A 17,931-nucleotide genomic window follows, 5' to 3' on the forward strand; every position below is an offset into this window, starting at 1 on the left:
AAGAAATTTATATATTGTATCCCTATTTCCTTCCTCTTCCTCCCCTGGCTCTGTCCCTGTCATCCCCACCCAAGATACGAGTGAAATCTCATATGTTAAAGGTATCTTCTTAAAGGAATCAAATGACCTTGGATTGACTTTTTTTAAAAGAAGTAGTGGAGATTTGGACTTGACTGCAAAGTAGAGTTTTGTGTAGTACTTCTTACCGGACTCTTTCTCTACTCCCTTCCTCCATGCTTCTCTCACCGAAGCTGCAGGATTTTTATCTGTGCTTGGTGCAGGGGCAGGGGTGGGAGTGCAAGGGGTGGAGTTAAAAGACCAGTTACTTCCTGATCATTTAAAATCCTGCTTAATGTGAATGAGCTAGACAAAAAGTGTACATTGAAATAATAACTACTCTCTTTAATAAGAAATAATACAGTTTAAAAAAAAAGGTGGGGGTAAATATGCTCTCCAACCCAGTTTACTGTTTCAAAAGCAATTTCTTTTTGTAAGCAGACATTTTTACACACATGCATATTTTATTACATCCCTTTTTAAAAGTAAACAGTTGGGACTTAGTATACTCAAATATGTCCATATCACATGTAGATCTAGTTTGTTCCTTTTAAATAAACACAAATACCTTATGGTGTAGATAAAAGCATTAGTTTATAATATGAAAATTAATATTAGGTATCCCAAGACTCTGTAGTGATAATGACATTGATACATTGTATTGATGTGTGTTCCTTCATAATTTCAGGATACTACCCAGAAAATTATCATTAGAAATTTTTTTTTTCTTGGCAGACTTTCAAACCTCTGGTTGAAAGAAGTATACCCAGTTCAGTCACTGCAGTAGAATTCCTTGTAGATAAGCAACTGGATTTTTTAACTGAAGATAGTGCCTTTCAGCCCTACCAGGTAAGAAATTTTAGATTACTTTTTAAAATTAACGGTTAATTAAACTTTATTGATATTCAGACATTCTTTAAACATCATTTCATCTAACTTCTAGTTGTGCGAAAAACCCAATGAATGCAGTCAGTCGATTTTGCTTATAGGATAAACGATTTATTTATTCAATTAACAATATATACTGAGAACCTACTATGAGCCAGGCAGTGTTCTGTTGCAAGGAATACAGAAGTAAACAAAATAAAGTATCTGACATTCTAAATAATCATTATTAGAAAATAATTGGTTAAATATTAGTATAAATTGTCTTCAGCGCTAAAGGTTAAGAATTGGGTAAATTAATATAATTAAATGAGATTAGTGTTTAGGTATACCTATCAGTTTAGCATAATAGTTCTTTTTTTTAAGGGGAAATTTTTTTTAGATTGTCAATAATTGAATGATTTTATTTATAAATTTCAGTTCTCCATTATTGCAATTTAAATACAAATATATTTAATTAGTAAAACATTTTCCAGTTGACTATTAGATTTTAATTATGTGAAGAAACTCATCCAAAGTATTAAGCTAAATATTTTTTAAGATTGTTGAAATTACCAGTTAATTTTTTCAGGTATAAGTAAAGCTCACAGAAGTTTGTGTGTGTGTGTGTGTGTGTGTGTGTGTGTGTGTGTGTGTGTGTGTGTATTTTTTTTTTTTTTTTCCCCGAGATGGAGTCTCACTCTTTCACCCAGGCTGGAATGCAGTGGCGCGTTCTTGGTTCACTGCAACTTCCGCCTCCTGGGTTCAAGCAATGCTCCTGCCTCAGCCTCCAGAGCAGATGGGATGACAGGCACACACCACCACGCCCAGCTAATTTTTGTATTTTTAATAGAGACGGGGTTTCACAGTGTTGACCAGACTGGTCTCTAACTCCTGACCTCAAGTGGTCTGCCCGCCTCGGCCTCCCAAAGTGCTGGGATTACAGGCGTGAGCCACCACATCCGGCCTTCATTTGTATATTTAGATTTTAGGTTGAATTAAATGTATATATTATAGATTTCTTTTTACTCAGATGTTTTAAAATAATACAGTAATTGCATGGAAAGAAAGGATGAGTGAACCAGTTTAAATTTTTTCTAATGGAGTAAAAAGTTAATACTATTTTATTTCAGACTTGTTACTGTTTTTCAAAAATAAAATGTAGAGCTGTTATTTCCATGGAGAGAACAAGAGCTTGTGTTACTGAGCAGTGATTTGTTGTGCATGGATTTGTAATACTTAGGGAATTAGAATAGTTCTATTAGGTTCACCAAAATGAGATGATAGTTCACTTAGTGTAAACATTATTTCATGTTTTGAAGTCTATATAGATGTGCTCTTGTCTTTCCACTTGATTTTTCTTGTTTCTTTAAAGGACCTAGTTTTTTTGTATTGTTAGCTTTTGTTCTTTGTTTATAATATTTATTTCATAGCAAATCCCAGTTTAATAGTGGAGGTGTTGGAGCTTTTCCCTGGGGTTTTATTTTGTTAATTGTGAATACCATTTAGTTTACTACAGACCTTATCATTTCATTTCCCCCAGTCAGTTAGAGAGAGTTAGAGTAGGTGAATCTAGGTGAAATCAAAGGAACCTTCCAAATCTTAATGTTTTAATTCTGTGGTTGTATTATTAGCACGTTTGGAACCAAGTTTCAGCTTGGATTTGGTTTAGAGAAGTGAAATCGTTATGTAGAAATTACTTTTAAAAATAAACTCTTGCCAGGTGGCCTAAAACTTGACATGTTTTTGAAAATTACAATGATTGAAAGAATATGCTAGGGGGAGAGTGGGGGGGTACCCTAACTTTTTTTAAAACAGTTTCAGAGGCGTAAGAGCTAAAGTCTTAAGAGGTTTGGTGAATTGTATGTTTGTCTCTGTTAGTAAGCTATTTAATCTGCTCTGCTAGTATATATACTAAGTCACCCTCTGGCCTAGAAGGATGCCATATCTTCCAGAAGTGAAGTGATTGACTTGACATTTTAACCATTGTGTTTCTGAAAAATGTGAATTCTGAGTTCAAAGAAATCAGAAGGAATTAACATGAGAGCACTTGATTTAGGATCTAGCATACCTTAGTTTTAGAATTTCTTACGAATTTTAGACTAAGTGCTGGTTTATAGCAGAGCTTATCTATGTGCGTTTTTATAGTTAGGGTTTTTTAATAAGATCAGGTTATAAATATAAAAATATTTTCTCCCATGTGTAAATGATAGACATTTATCTTATTTTGAATGAAAATTTACTACAGATACCTAAGATGGTTAATTTATTTAAATACATCTTGTGAAATACAGAAATGTTCTAGAAAGAAGAAAAAAAATTTAGAGTTTGTGTAATTAGAATGGCTTTATACCAGATTGATTATTTTCTAACCAGTTGTCCAAGCAGTACATTAAATTCCTTAGCTTCTTAAAATGGCAGCTGTTACTGGCATAAATTTTGTAAATAGTGCCTTGACCTATCTCAACCTTAGGGTAACCCTCTGTAAGTCAAAGGGAGTTTGGGTACACTTGAATAAGCTTTTTAATTGAGCTCATTTCTTTCTCATTTTTTAAAATTTCATGAGGCAGTTTCTTAATATGGATGCTAATTATCCTTTATAAACTTTTTAAGTAGGTGGGGGAAAATTCTCTTTGGAAATGGCCTTTGTGTATATTATTTTTTAGTCTAGAGTGGTAGGTACATGTAAGTTTTTAAAATTTCCACAAATGATGCTTTGCTGTGAATCTAATTAAATGTTTTCAGTGGGAATTCCCAGTCTACCACCTTTATCCTTGATTTCTCAGCATTTTATTCAGTAGCAGTATGTTTTTCTTTAGTTTCCTTTACAAGTTGCACAGCCTTATTCTTCATTAAATCAGAATGATAAACTAAGGTAGTGGTTAGGAAACAGATGAGTCAGGATTAATACAAGTCCTTTCACTTTTAAGTAATGGTTTGAAGCCCACTCTTTGAATGATTTGAATGTATTGAATATCAGATAGCAAATTAAGTTAGTTAACCTGGTCAGCTTTTTTTCTTCTTCTTCTTCTTTTTTTTTCTGTTGCTCAGGCTGGAGTGCTGTGGCACAATCTCAGCTCACCGCAACCTCCACCTCCCGGTTTCAAGAGATTCTTCCTGCCTCATCCTCCTGAGTAACTGGGATTACAGGTGTGCACCACCACTCCCGGCTAATATTTGTATTTTCAGTAGAGATGGGTTTTCACCTTGTTGACCAGGCTGGTCTTGAACTCCTGACCTCAGGTGATCCACCCTGCCTCGGCCTCCAAAAGTACTGAGAATACAGTTGTGAGCCACTGCGCCCGGCACTGGTCAGATTTTTGGGTGACATTTAGTTGGGTATTCCAGGATGCAATCAGTATAGATAACAGTTTTTAGTATTTTGGAAAGAAACATGACTAAAAAGAGAAATTGAACCAACGTTTTCAGAGAGTATAATGGATATATATTAATTAGGCCACTGAAGCAACAGGCCCTGATATTGTTAAGTGTCTTTCTCCTTCCCTGTGCACACAAATAAGTTTCTACTTCCTCCTTTTAGGTTTCCTGATCATGCCTGGCTACACTTAACTTTCTTTGAAGTAGGGGGAAGGGAAAAGGGAGAGGAAGTAGTGGGGAAATCTGCAGATTCTACTGTGTTTTTTAGCTAGCTGGGAAGAAGGAGGAGAAAACAAATTATTGCTTCTTAAAGGTACTTTTAATAGTTTTTTGTTACGTCAGGCCCGGTGGCTCACGCCTGTAAACCCATCACTTTGAGAAGCCGAGGCAGGCGGATCACGAGGTCAGGAGTTCGAGACCACCCTGGCCAACATGGTGAAACCCAGTCTCTACTAAAAATACAAAAAAAAATTAACCGGGTGTGGTGGCGGGCGCCTGTAATCCCAGCTACTTGGGAGGCTGAGGCAGGAGAATCACTTGAACCTGGGAGGCAGAGGTTGCAGTAAGCCGAGACCGTGCCACTGCACTCTAGCCTGGGCAACAGAGTGTGACTACATCTCAAAAAAATATATATATAGTTTTTTTTGTTACTATTATCTCTGTGGTATTGTTGCTTTACTTTGGAGTATGATTATAGAAGTTCAAAAAAACTTTCCATTAAATTTTGATAACAGTTTTGATCACATTCACATAAAAATTTTGATAATGAAATGAAATATTTAACTTTTAGCATGATTTTGAAATCATTTTATCATGGATTTTGGCTACTGGCCATGCACACACCTACAGTTTTCAGGTTGGGGTTGCTTCACAGAGGATGTGGAAGAGATTATTTGTTACCTGAAAGTTGTACATGATTCATACCAACTAACCTGGCTTGGTCTGGCTTGTTAGTCCAGTATTTTTAGACATCACATTCCTCTTTGCTTTTAAATGTAATAAAGAAATAAAGGTCACTAGTTAAAACCGTTAGAGATTTGATACGGAATGTGCTTGTCCGAAATTATACCCCATGTTTATCTTACAGTATATTAAAATTCATTGTAGTAATGAGGTGTTTTCCCTAAAATAAGGTAGAATCATAAATCCTAGACCTGAAGGAATAATTCCATTAGAAGTTCTGGATCCCAGCTACTCTGGAGGCTGAGGCAAGAGAATCACTTGAACTCAGGAGGCGGAGGTTGCGGTGAGCCGAGATCACACCATTGCACTCCAGCCTGGGCAATAAGTGAAACTCTGTCTCAAAAAAAAAAACAAAAAAACAGTTCTGTATCATAATGAGCTGATAAAGTTTAGAGATAAGACTATTAATACTACAGTTCTATCATTGTAGAGTATAGACATTGAACTATAGTACTTTACTAAATACTAAATACAGTACTGTTGTGCTGTGAATTGCTGGTTGAAGGGAATGGGTAGAACAAACCTGAGTGTTTTCTTAGTACCTGGACTAAAGATTGCTTAAAGACTTAACCAGAGAAGACTCACACATTGTCTAGTAAATGAATGTGTCTGTACTGTGCCAGATTGTTTATCTATTTCTGTAGTCTTTCAATGATAGTTTTTCCAGTTTGAATCCATTTTAACCCATATTTCTTTCATCGTTGATCATATAAATTTATTGGTTGTGGTTTCTGAATATCCCTAAGGTAATTGTTGCTCAACACATCTGTTTTACTAAAAATAGCCCAAACAGTTGCCTAGGGTAAGTTAGCAGTAGTTTAGGGAGTAGAGTGTACCAGAGACATGTATTTTTTTTTTCTCCTAAATTTGTGTTATTGTCCTATGGCATTTGGAATTGATTCACAACCAGGATGGACTAATGCAAATAAGGTGAAATTTTAGCCATTAGTCAGCCAAGGTGAACAATTTAACCAGTTGTTTGGTCGTTACTAGACAAATGTTGTACTTTGTTGAATTAAATATTTGACATAAGTGGTCCACTGACAAAGTTTGAAATCTTGTTGATAGAGGTTTGTTTATAAGCAGATTTATTTCTCAGGGTAATATGATATTGCTAATAGTTTACAGAAAGAGGTAAACAGAACTTCCTGTTACAGTGCTTTGTATGGTGGAGAAGGGACTTCCTTTTTCAAACTTTACCTTCACTTCAGCTTATAGTACAGACAGATCACTTTAGATTATTTTAAAAATGTAACATTTCTATAGTGTGAATGGGAATTTGACCTGGTACAGTATTTATTAGTATACTTCCATAATTATTTTTGTCCTACAGTTCCTTTCAGATTTGTCATTTTCCTGGTATCATGTCACTGTTCTAGCATTACTTTTTACCAATTTCATGGCTCCCTGCTAGTTGTTTAATGATTTTTTAAAGTTGATAAAAGTCTTCTAAGTAATGATCTTTATTTTATTTTCAAGAAGTTTATAATCTATGATAAAAACTGACATAAAAAATGACTTCCTTGAAGTAGACTGGATTTAAGGAGCCTGAAGTAAAAACTTCAGAAATACAAAGATAGGAGAAGTCAATAAAGACTGTAGTGGTTAAAGAAGTAAGAGATACAACTTAATGGGTTTCACCTGAAGAGAGATGGAAGTGAAAGGATGAGGTGGGGTTGGTGGGGTGGTTGGTGGTGGCGGTGGTAATGGTAATCCAGACATTTGCCAGGAGGAACAGCATAATCGGTGATGAGGTATTTTAGGGGACAGTAGAATGTCAGCCTAGCTAAAGAAGAGAGTTTATGAATAGAATTAATGCTGGATACACATGGTGTGGGGTCAGATAAAAGAGGAAAAGATCACTAAGCACAGTTCTCAGGAGAGTAATAAAATTATCTGTGTAACAATGGCATGTTGGTTATTGTAAATATCAGAAGCAGCTAATTGATTGGGTCTTCACTAGAGCCTTTTGTTTTAGAGATTCATTATAGCATAATGGTAAAGAGCATGAATTTTGACATCAGTTCAAGCAAACTTAGTTTCAAATCTTACCTTTACCATTTGTTAGCTATTTCACATTGGGAAAGTCTCAACTGCTCTGAATAAATGATTTCCTCAACTGTAAATACTGTCTACCTCAGGGTTGTTAGGAAGATTAAATGAAATGATACATTATAGAGTTTATAGTATAGAAACTGCTCAATAAGAGACATATTGTAAATTTCCCTTTTCATAAATGGTATCTTAAACCTTTTTGGTGGATATTTGAAACTCCTTTCTCTTCCTACCATTCACACACTCATTGACTATTTCTCTGCCACCATCTGCTGCTTACTTTTAACAATCTTTCTTACTAGTCTTCCCTAGAACTCTTAGCATTTTTTTCTCCAGCTGGTGCTAAACAAACTTTTTCAACTCTCAATATAACCCATAGACAGTGTATAATAGAACACGTTTTTGTAGTAGTGTTTTTTTTTCTCCCACTTTTTATGAAGAATAAGTAGGTAAGATTTCATTGTGACTTCTTAAACTATTATTTTAAGAAAATGATATTAGAAAAGATGACTACAAAACTGTATTGTGGTGGTATCCTTTACAGCACACCCTTACCTTTTTTCCACGGGGGAAAGTCGTGTACTCTACTTGTTGCTGATAGTTATTTTTCTCTCAGAAAGTAGAAGTGATATTCAATAAGGTACAAAATTATTTTTCTTTGTTTGGCTCTGGGAAGACACTTTGTAGCTATAATACTAAGGTCTGGAAGTCCCCTAAGCATTAAATAAAAGAGTTAGACTAAATGACCTTTGTAGCAGTGAGTACACTAGCTCTGTGAACTTGTTAAAGGTGAAAAAACAGCCTTTTCTGGTCAACATTAAACGAATCAATCCCTAATTATTTTAGTCTTTAGTATAAGAGGCATTCAACTAAAGCTAGGTTTATCTTAAAAGAACTTTTCAGTTAGAGTGCCAGATGCAAATCACATGTTCTGCAGAATTGGAAAACCAGGATCATTTGGATTAATAGTACTTACTCAGCACTTTCTATTCTCTCTTTCTTTTTCCTTTTCCTTTCCCTTTTTTTTTTTTTTGAGATGAAGTCTCACTCTGTCACCCAGGCTGGAGTGATCTCAGCTCACTGCAACCTCCGCCTCCCTGGTTCAAGTGATTCTCCCACATCAGCCTCCTCAGTAGCTGGGACTACAGGTGCGAGCCACCACGGCCGGCTAATTTTTTGTATTTTTAGTAGAGACAGGGTTTCACCAGTGTTGGCCAGGATGGTCTCGAACTCCTAACCTCAAGTAATCCTCCCACCTCGGCCTCCCAACGTGTTCAGATTACAGGTGTAAGCCATTGCGCCTGGCTACTCTCTTTTTCTATATCTGTTTCTGGATTATATTTTGACAGGCGTCGAACACCTTCCCAGTTAGTTACTCTCTGAGTTTTCATATGCATCTCCCTTTTCCATTTCACTTTGCGTTCATTTTAACATTTGATTAAAATTTAGAGGTGCCTTGTTGACATAAAGTCAGTAAAGTGAGAACAGTTGTAGCATATATACTGTGCCAAAAGTATTAAAAATACATAACTATGAACTGACTACTGGTAGATTATTGGCTTGGTAGGATGAGCATCCATGGGCAGGCATAGCCTGGGGGTGGGGTGGTCTAGGAGACCAGGCCAGAACAGGAAACAGCTATTTTGTAATATTTGGCTTTGTAATATTTGGCTTTATTCCATTTCAAGTCAAAAGTGACAGCTTGCAATAGTAGAGCTAAGCTGAAGCCTCAATAGTAGGATGGACAACAAGAAAAGAGGAACCAGCGGCTAAAGCAGAGTCAATATACTTCCTTGTTTTTTAAAAATTATTTTTAATATAAAGTTGCTGTATCATGTTTTAATATTCAGTAATTTTGCTCTGTATTCTATTTAAATATTCCATTACCTACCTATATGATTTTATATAGCTATAATTTCAAAAATAGTAATGAAACATGCTTATTAAGGTCCCATAAATTACCCCAGTACATATCTGTTGCTATTTAGAAAAGGAGCTCTTCATTTGTAAAAATTGGTTGCGAAACTTGATGTGTTGAAAATGTATCCTTGGAGTTCAGGAACATGTTATTTTGACTGAAATTTGGCCCAAGTATGAGCTATTCTGCAATATTCAGATTAAAAACATTTATAAGTCACTGCAGTAGTTCTTTCCTGGTCCCAAATCTGCTATGATCATATGCTGAAAAATCTGCCAGTCTCCTTTTAAATTTTCATAGCTGCTGCTATGAATTTAAAGTATGTGAAATTATGCTTGTAGACTCTAAGCCATCACTAGTTACCATTGAGAAAGATTTTCTGGTTTCTTTTTTCCAATCAAAATAAGATCATAGGATTGATTTATTCTTTTTCTTAATTGCATAATCTTACTGAAGCATGGTCATATTATTTAAAATCTCAGAATTAGAGTTTTATTCCTCAGTATAATAGTAATATTTTACTAGAATTAGAATTTAATTTTGGGAATTTGATCATTCCCAAAATATTTTCATGTGCATTATTTTATTTCCAATGTTAGCTTTATAAGGAAAATAGATTGTATTCTCTTATTTTGTGTAATGCTTTCAGGATATATATTAATTTATTAATCCACACAACTCTTTGAGAAGTCTAACTTACAGATGAGAAGGAAGCAAAAATGGAAACGATGTAAAGTAGATTAAGTTTTAAAAGGGTGTGAGTATTGTGATGATACAGCAGGCAATGTCATGGTACATCCATTTCAAGAAAGTACAGCTGAACTTTACTCAGACTGGAATTGGGAACTAGAAAGTCAGGAACTCAAGTCACATATTCCCTTTTCTCCCCTCTCCAGAATTTCCTTTTTTTGACGGGTTTATTCTGCTAACTCATAGGTATTGCTTCTCATAACACTAGTTTTCATTTGACTTATGTGTGTCAGTATCAATTCACCTACCTGTCCCCGCTCCTTTACAAGACCTTTTAGATCTAATATTTATGTTTTCTACTAAAATTACAGATAGATGGCACAGGGGAATGAAACGTTGAAAAGAAGAAATAAATATAAGGAAGAGAATATATGGTAGTAATTTTCTATGGTAGGCAGAGAAAGTGAGGTTTAGCTCAGCTGTGACTTGGCATCTAGGTTCACACAGCTTGTGATAGTCAAAAAAGAACCTGGGTTGGGTATGGTGGCTCACAGCTGTAATCCCAGCACTTTGGGAGGCCGAGGTGGGAGGATTGCTTGAGCCGAGGAATTTGAGACTGGGTAACATGGGAGAACCCCTGTCTACAAAAAAATAAAATCAGCTGGGCATGGTGGTGCACGTGTATAGTCCCAGCTACTGGGGAGGCTAAGGCAGGAGGATCGCTTGAGCCCAGGAGGTTGAGGCTACAGTGAGCCATGTTCTCGCCACTGCACTTGAGCCTGGGTGACAGAGGGAGACCCTATCTCATAATAAAAGGGGGAGCTGTGCACCATAATGGCACACACCTGTAATCTCAGCACTTTGGGAGGCTCAGGCAGGCAGATCACTTGAGCTCAGGAGCTCGAGACCAGCCTGAGCAGCATGGCAAAACTCCGTGTTTACCAGTACCAAAAACAAAACAGAAAACAAAAAAAACTTTTGCTGGGCACCTGTAGTCCCAACTACTTGGGAGGCGGAGATGGGAGGATTGCTTGAGCCTGGGAGGGTCAAGGCTGCAATGAGCTGAGATCCTGCCATTGCAATCTAGCCTGGGTGACAAAGTGAGACTCTTGTCTCAAAAAAAAAAAAAAAGAACCTGAACTCAAAATTTTAGATTATAAGATACTATTTCTGTTACACTGCCTGCCTTTGTGAGCCATCCAGTGGGAAGTGTCTCCTATTTACATATCATTCTCTTTTGTGTGGCACTTTATTTTTCTTATAGTTAATATCTTTCCTAAATAAAAAACTTAAGTTTTTCCTGAATTTTATTGCCTGTACAATTTACCCTAGATTTTGCGTACACTGGCATCAAGCTACACTCCAAATCTGTGCATTATTTTCAGATTCATTTGTTCCCTTGGCAGATAATCCATATTAAGCTGTTTTCTAGTCTCTTTTTTTTTTTCAGCTGCCTAGTTTTTGTTTTGTTGTTTTTTGTTTGTTTGTTTTTTTGGTTGTGCATATGGGTATTCTGAATACCTAGATTTGCTCAAAGCTAAAATTCAAAAATAAAATACTTTAAAATGAAGCCCTTGTCAGTCTCTTGCCAAAACAGTTGTCTCTAAAATTCAAGTCTTTCTAGGCTTCAGACTAAAAACAAAACAGTACTGGTCCTTAGTCATTAAATAATCTGGATGAGGGTCATTAATTCATATATTTAAGGGCCAGGTGTGTTATATTCAGAACTATAAATACCTTCAAAGAACCTAGAATCTAATGGGGGAAACACACATAGAAAAACAAATACAAGCAAAATGTAGTAAGTAGCAGAGACCAGGGAGGAATAAGGAATTCATTCTGGTTGTAGGAGGGATGCAGAGGTATTGTTAGAATTAGAGTAGGTGACGCCTGAGTTACATCAGGGTGAATAGAAATTAGCTAAGCCACTAGGACATCAAGGTTGGTTAAATACCACCATGCCTGGTGCAGTATTACACCATATTTTTAAAAAATGAGGCCGGGTGCGGTGGCTCACGCCTGTAATCCCAGCACTTGGGGAGGCCGAAGTGGGCAGATCACCTGAGTTCAGAAGTTCAAAACCAACCTGGCCAACATGGTGAAACCCCATCTCTACTAAAAATACAAAAAAATTAGCTGGGCATGGTGGCGGGCCCCTGTAATCCCAGCTACTCGGGAGTCTGAGGCAGGAGAATCGTGTGAATCCAGGAGGCAGAGGTTGCAGTGAGCCGAGATCGTGCCAGTGCACTACAGCCTGGGCGACAGAGCAAGACTTCATCTCAAAAAAAAAAAAAAAAAAAAAAGGTGTAATATAAAGGTCCAGTTTCATTGTTTTGCATGTGAATATCCAGTTTCCCCAGCACCACTTTTTGAAAACTTGTTCTTTCCATATTGAGTGCTCTTCCCACCCTTGAAATCAGTTGACCATTTGTGTAACAGTTTATTTCTGTGCTCTCTATTCTGGTCCCTTGGTCTATATATCTGTCCTTATGCAGGTATCACACTGTTCTGATTACTTCCGGTACCTTATTTTTTTCCCCCCACTTTTCTACAGCTGAATAATTTGTTCAAATGATTGCTCACCCTAAGATAAATCATTAAAGTGTACTATTCTGTTTTGGTGAAATTTACTGAAATACCAGATCAATGTCTTGAGTATAACTCCTGCCTTGTAAATTATTAGGCATAAGACCTCCCTTGTAGGAAACATGTTTTTAAGATTCGAGGAAAAAGAAGATCCTGTGATTGCTGAGCTGTAACATACAGGCATTCAGTTATTGCTGTGTGCCAGTCACTTTGCTCTAAATGTGAGCTCAAAGACAGATAAAATACTTGATTCTCTTTCAGGTCATAAATATAATTACAGCAACATGCCAGAAGTTCTGAAATAGAACTGTATGCATAGTATTTTGTAGTATAGAATCAGCTGATGGGGGAATATCTTATGGTTGCCTGTTTCTTTTTCTTCTCAAAAGACTAGGGTTCTGTAGTAGTGTTTCTCACTAGAGTGCTGTATTAGGATTCTCCTCATACACAACCAGTATGGGGTGTGGCAAGTGGGGTTGTATATATGTTTGTGTATAGAAATTGAGAAAGAGGAGATTTTTATTGATTGGCTCTTGGAATTGTGGGGACTAACAAGTCCAAATTCCACATGGCAGACCAGCAGGCTAGTAGTTCAGGCAAGACTTGATGCTGCAGTCTTGAGTCCGAAAGGCAGTATGAAGGCAGAATCCATTTTTCCTTGAGAGACCTTAGTCTTTTTTCTTAAGGCCCTCAACTGATTGGATTAAACCTATCCATGTGTTAGGGGTAATCTGCTTTACTCAGAGTCCGCTGGTTTAAATGGTAATCACATCTAAAAATACTTCCAGAGCAACATCTAGAATGATGTTTGACCAGACCACTAGGCAACATTTCCTAGTCAAGTTGACACTTAAAATTAACAGTCATGACTGTTATTCATATTTGATTCTTAGTTTTGTCATGCATTTGTAGCATGGTGGGAATCTGTACCTCTGACTTAGTAAATAAAATGCCTTTGGCATGTTCTCCCAGTCATTAATGGATATCCCTGAGCCATTTCCCATCCCCTTTCAGCCTTTATTTAGAGCCATTGGGATAGATATAGATTAAGACAACTGGGAAAGTGGGAGCCTTTATTTATTTTCTTTGAGACGGAGTCTTGCTCTGTCACCCCAGGCTGGAGTGCAGTGGCACGATCTTGTCTCACCGCAACCTCCACCTCCTGGGTTCAAACAATTCTTCTGCTTCAGCCTCCCGAGTAGTTGGGATTACGGGCGCACCCCACCACACCCAGCTAATTTTTGTATTTTTAGTAGAGGCGGGGTTTTACCATGTTGGCCAGGCTGGTCTTGAACTCCTGACCTTGAACTCCGAGGTGGGTGATCCGCCCACCTCGGCCACCCAAGCGGAAGCCTTTAAAACAATCTTGCCAAGTTGACCGAGAAGTGGGCAACAGACAGCAAAGTATTTATGTGGCATACCAGGTGCTTTCAGCATCCTAAATATGAGAAAGTATAGTATCTGTCTTTCCTTTCTGAATGGTTGTAATAGTTCTGCTTCCTCCTGAGTCTTTAGGTACTATGGTGTTTTCTCCTGGCTGTCCACAATCTCCTTTCAGTCCAGGCTAATTCCAGATCAAATTCTTCTAACTGCTTCTTCGGATTGCTTAACTCAAGTATTCTTAGCTGTCTAGACCTAGTTATTTAATAAGAGTTGTTAATTATAAATGAGGAATCTTTCTGTCACATTTGCACTTAAATAGGAATACTGATATATTCCAAAGTATCTGTCAGTTGTGTAAAGTAATAAGGTATTTTTAAAATAAATGCAATGCACAGTAAAAAATCACGATAACAAAAATACCCAGTGCTTTTTCAGATGCTCTTTGCCTGAGAGTCCAGTACAATATATGGAACTAATTCCCAATTGACAGCCCTTTTCCCATTTGCCATTTATGGAATAGCCATTTTTGTAAATGTTGAATTCTGTATGACAAGGATGAATCAACAACTAGATATATGAGATCTCTTTGTATATGTAAAGTCTTCAAGCTAAAATGCCCAAAACATCCAGTATGTGGACTTCAAAAACACAATACCTAGGCTAGTTATGGTGGCTCATGCCTAGGCTGATTATGGTGGCTTATGCTTGTAATCCCAGTGCTTTGGGAGGCTGAGACAGGAGGATCACTTGAGGCTAGGAGTTTGATATTAGCCTGGGCAACCTAGCGAGACCCTGTCTCTAAAAATAAAAATAAAAATTTAGCCACATGTGGTGCCATGCACCTGTAGTCCCAGCTACTCAGGAGGCTGAGGTGGGAGGACTGCTTGAGCCCCGGAGATCGAGGCTGCAGTGAGCTATGATTGTGCCACTGCACTCAAGCCAGGGTAACGGAGTGAGATACTCTCCCTTAAGAACAAAAATAAAAGCAAAAATACCATACCTAACCCACCTCCAAAGGATGAGTTTCTAACTGTTTCTCTCATCGAACATCCATATCGTTTTTCAAGGTCATTAAGTTCCATCACATATTAACAGTTCCTTCCAGTGTTTAACAAAACCTAGTGTTAAGAATTTTTCTTAATATTTATTGCATATATATCAGTCAGGAAATTTTATATCAGTTGGTAGTACCTGCTTGGCATGTTAGTGTTGGGAAGCATTGTGAGGCTCTACCCTGGCTAAGTAAGAGTGTGCAGTTAATTAGTGATATCCACTACCAGCACTATAAATGAGTGTTGAACTGCTGATTTGTTTTTATTAGTCTTGATCACTTCCAAGGTATCTTTTCGTCATTTTGTCTTATCTATAAATATGCTTACTTATCTGTATTTATATTTAAAAATTCTTTTGGCTTGGTGCAGTGGCTCAAGCCTATAATCCTACCACTTTAAGAGCCAAAGCAGGAGGATCACTTGAGGCCGAGAGTTCAAGACTAGCCTGGGCAACATAGCAAGACCCTGTTTCTACAAAAAATAAAATCAGCCAGGCATGGCTAATTTTGGTGTGTGGCTGTAGTCTCAGCAACTTGGAAAACTGAGGCAGGAGGATCACTTGCGCCCCAGGAGTTGAAGGGGCCGTAGTGAGCTATGATTATGTGATTGCACACCAGCCTGGGTGACAGAGGGAAACCTGTCTCTTAAAAAAAAAAGAAAAATTATCAATACATAATAGATGTACGTGTATTGGGGGTACATGTGATAATTTAATACATTTATATAATTTCTAAAGATCAAATCATTGTAATTGAGATGTCCAACACCTTAAATATTTGTCTTTTCTTTTTCTTTTTTTTTTTTTTTTTAAGATGAAGTCTCACTCTGTAGCCCAGGCTAGAATGCAGTGGTGCAATCTTGGCTCAATGTGACCTCCGCCTCCCAGATTAAAGCGATTCTCCTGCGTCAGCCTCCCAAGTAGTTGGGACTACAGGCGCACACCACCACGCCTGGCTAATTTTTGTATTTTTTAGTAGCGATGGGGTTTCACCTTATTGGACAGGCTGGTCTGGAACTCCTGACCTGGTGATCTGCCTGCCTCTGTCTCCCAAAGTGCTGGGATTACAGGCATGATCCACCGTGCCCAGCCCAATATTTATCTTTTCTTTATGCCATAAACAAATTATTATCTTCCACCTATTTGGAAATACACAATAGATTGTTGTGCTGTATAGTCACCCTACTGATCTATAAACCATAGGTCTTATTTATTCTATTGAATTGTATATTTATATCTATTAATCAAACTCTCTTCATCCTCCCTCCCCCAACCCTAACAGGTCTCTGATAACCACCAATCTACTATCTATCTTTAAGCATCCGCTTTTTGTTGTTGTTGTTTTGTTTTTTCTTGAGATGAAGTCTCACTGTGTCACCCAGGCTGGAGTGCAATGGTGCAACCTCACCTGACTGCAACCTCCACCTCCCAGGTTCAAGCGATTCTCCTGCCTCAGCCTTCTGAATAGCTGGGATTACAGGCGCCTACCACCACGTCCAGCTAATTTCTGTATTTTTAGTAGACACAGGGTTTTATCGTGTTGGTCAGTCTGGTCTTGAACTCCTGACCTCAGGTGATCCACCCACCTTGGCCTCCCAAAGTGCTGGGATTACAGGCGTGAGCCACCACACCTGGCCAAACATCCACTTGTTAATCTCCCACGTATCAGTGACAACATGTGATATTTGTCTTCCTGTCCTTCGCTTATTTCATTTAACATAATAACCTCCACTTCCATCCATGTTGTGGCACATAACAAGTTTTCATTCTTTTTCTGTCCAGAATAATATTCATTATGTATGTATACCACATTTCCTATATCATTCGTCCATTGATGAGCACTTAGGTGGAGTCCATATTTTGGCTATTGTGTATAGTGCTGCAGTAAACATAGAAATGCAGCTATCTCTTTGATACATTGATTTCATTTCTTTTGGATATATATCCAGTAGTGGAACTGCTGGATCATAGTTATATTTTTAGTTTTTTGAGAAGTTTCCATGTTGTTTTTCATAATAACGCTACTAATTTACATTTCCACCAACAGTGTACAGGTTCCCCTTTCCCCACATATTTAACAGTGTCCATCATTATTCCCTGTCATTTATTTATTTATTTATTTATTTATTTATTTATTTATTTATTGACATGAGGTCTTGCTCTGTTGCCCAGGCTGGAGTACAGTGGCACAATCTGAGCTCACTGCAACCTCCACCTCCCAGATTCAAGTGATTCTCCTGCCTCGGCTTCTGGAGTAGCTGGGTTTACAGGCACCTGCCACCACGCCCAGATAATTTTTGTATTTTTAGTAGAGACAGGGTTTCACCATGTTGGTTGCTTTTTCTTTGGGGTTCGAAAAACTTCCCTGTGTTAGCAACTTGACCACCATGTTGATCAGGCTAGTCTCAATCTCCTGACCCTGTGGTCCGCCTGCCTCGGCCTCCCAAAGTGCTGGGATTAGAGGTGTGAACCACTGCGCCTGGCCTTCTGCTAAATTTTTTAATAAAAATGTTTAATTGTGGTAAAATATACTTCTGCTTCAGCCTCCCAAGTGGCTGGGATTACAGGCACCCGCCACCACACCCAGCTAATTTCTGTATTTTTAGTAGAGACAGGGTTTCACCGTGTTGGCCAGGCTGGTCTCAGACTCCTGACCTTAAGTGATCCACTGCCTCAGCTTCCCACAGTGCTAGGATTACAGTCGTGAGCCACTGTACGAGGCCTATAGTTTCCTTTTTTTGTTGTGTCTGGATAATGCTGGCCTCAAAGAATGAGTTTGGAAGTATTCCCTCCTCTTCGTTGTTTTTTTTGTTTTGTTTTATGCATTTGAGTATGATTCATATAGAATTCAGTAGTAAAGTCATTAGATCCTGGACTTTTCTTTGGAAAAGAAATGGAAAAAGATGGAAGGTTTTTGTTTCATGTTTTTTTTTTTTTTTTGGTCAGGGTCTCGCTCTGTTACCCAGGCTGGTGTGCGGTGGCTCAGT

The 17,931-nt window shown here is 37.8% G+C and overlaps 1 protein-coding gene across 11 annotated transcripts in view; it reads left to right on the forward strand.

Annotated features, from left to right (window-relative positions):
• JMJD1C (jumonji domain containing 1C) overlaps nt 1–17,931 on the forward strand; it is a 362,577-nt gene that overhangs the window by 264,260 nt on the left and 80,386 nt on the right. For 10 of the 11 annotated variants that reach the window (XM_009245568.4, XM_054522543.2, XM_063727629.1 and 7 more), the window contains one exon: nt 793–906. The exons of the other annotated variant lie outside the window; for it this stretch is intronic. Coding sequence is in view for 1 of the 10 variants with exons in the window: in XM_054522541.2 (XP_054378516.2) it covers nt 793–906 (114 nt within the window). In the remaining 9 variants the exon portion in view is untranslated. The remainder of the gene's footprint in view (nt 1–792; nt 907–17,931) is intronic. 11 annotated transcript variants of the gene reach the window in all.

The sequence above is a fragment of the Pongo abelii genome, chromosome 8 (genome assembly GCF_028885655.2).
Source record: "Pongo abelii isolate AG06213 chromosome 8, NHGRI_mPonAbe1-v2.0_pri, whole genome shotgun sequence".
Lineage (NCBI taxonomy): Eukaryota > Metazoa > Chordata > Mammalia > Primates > Hominidae > Pongo > Pongo abelii.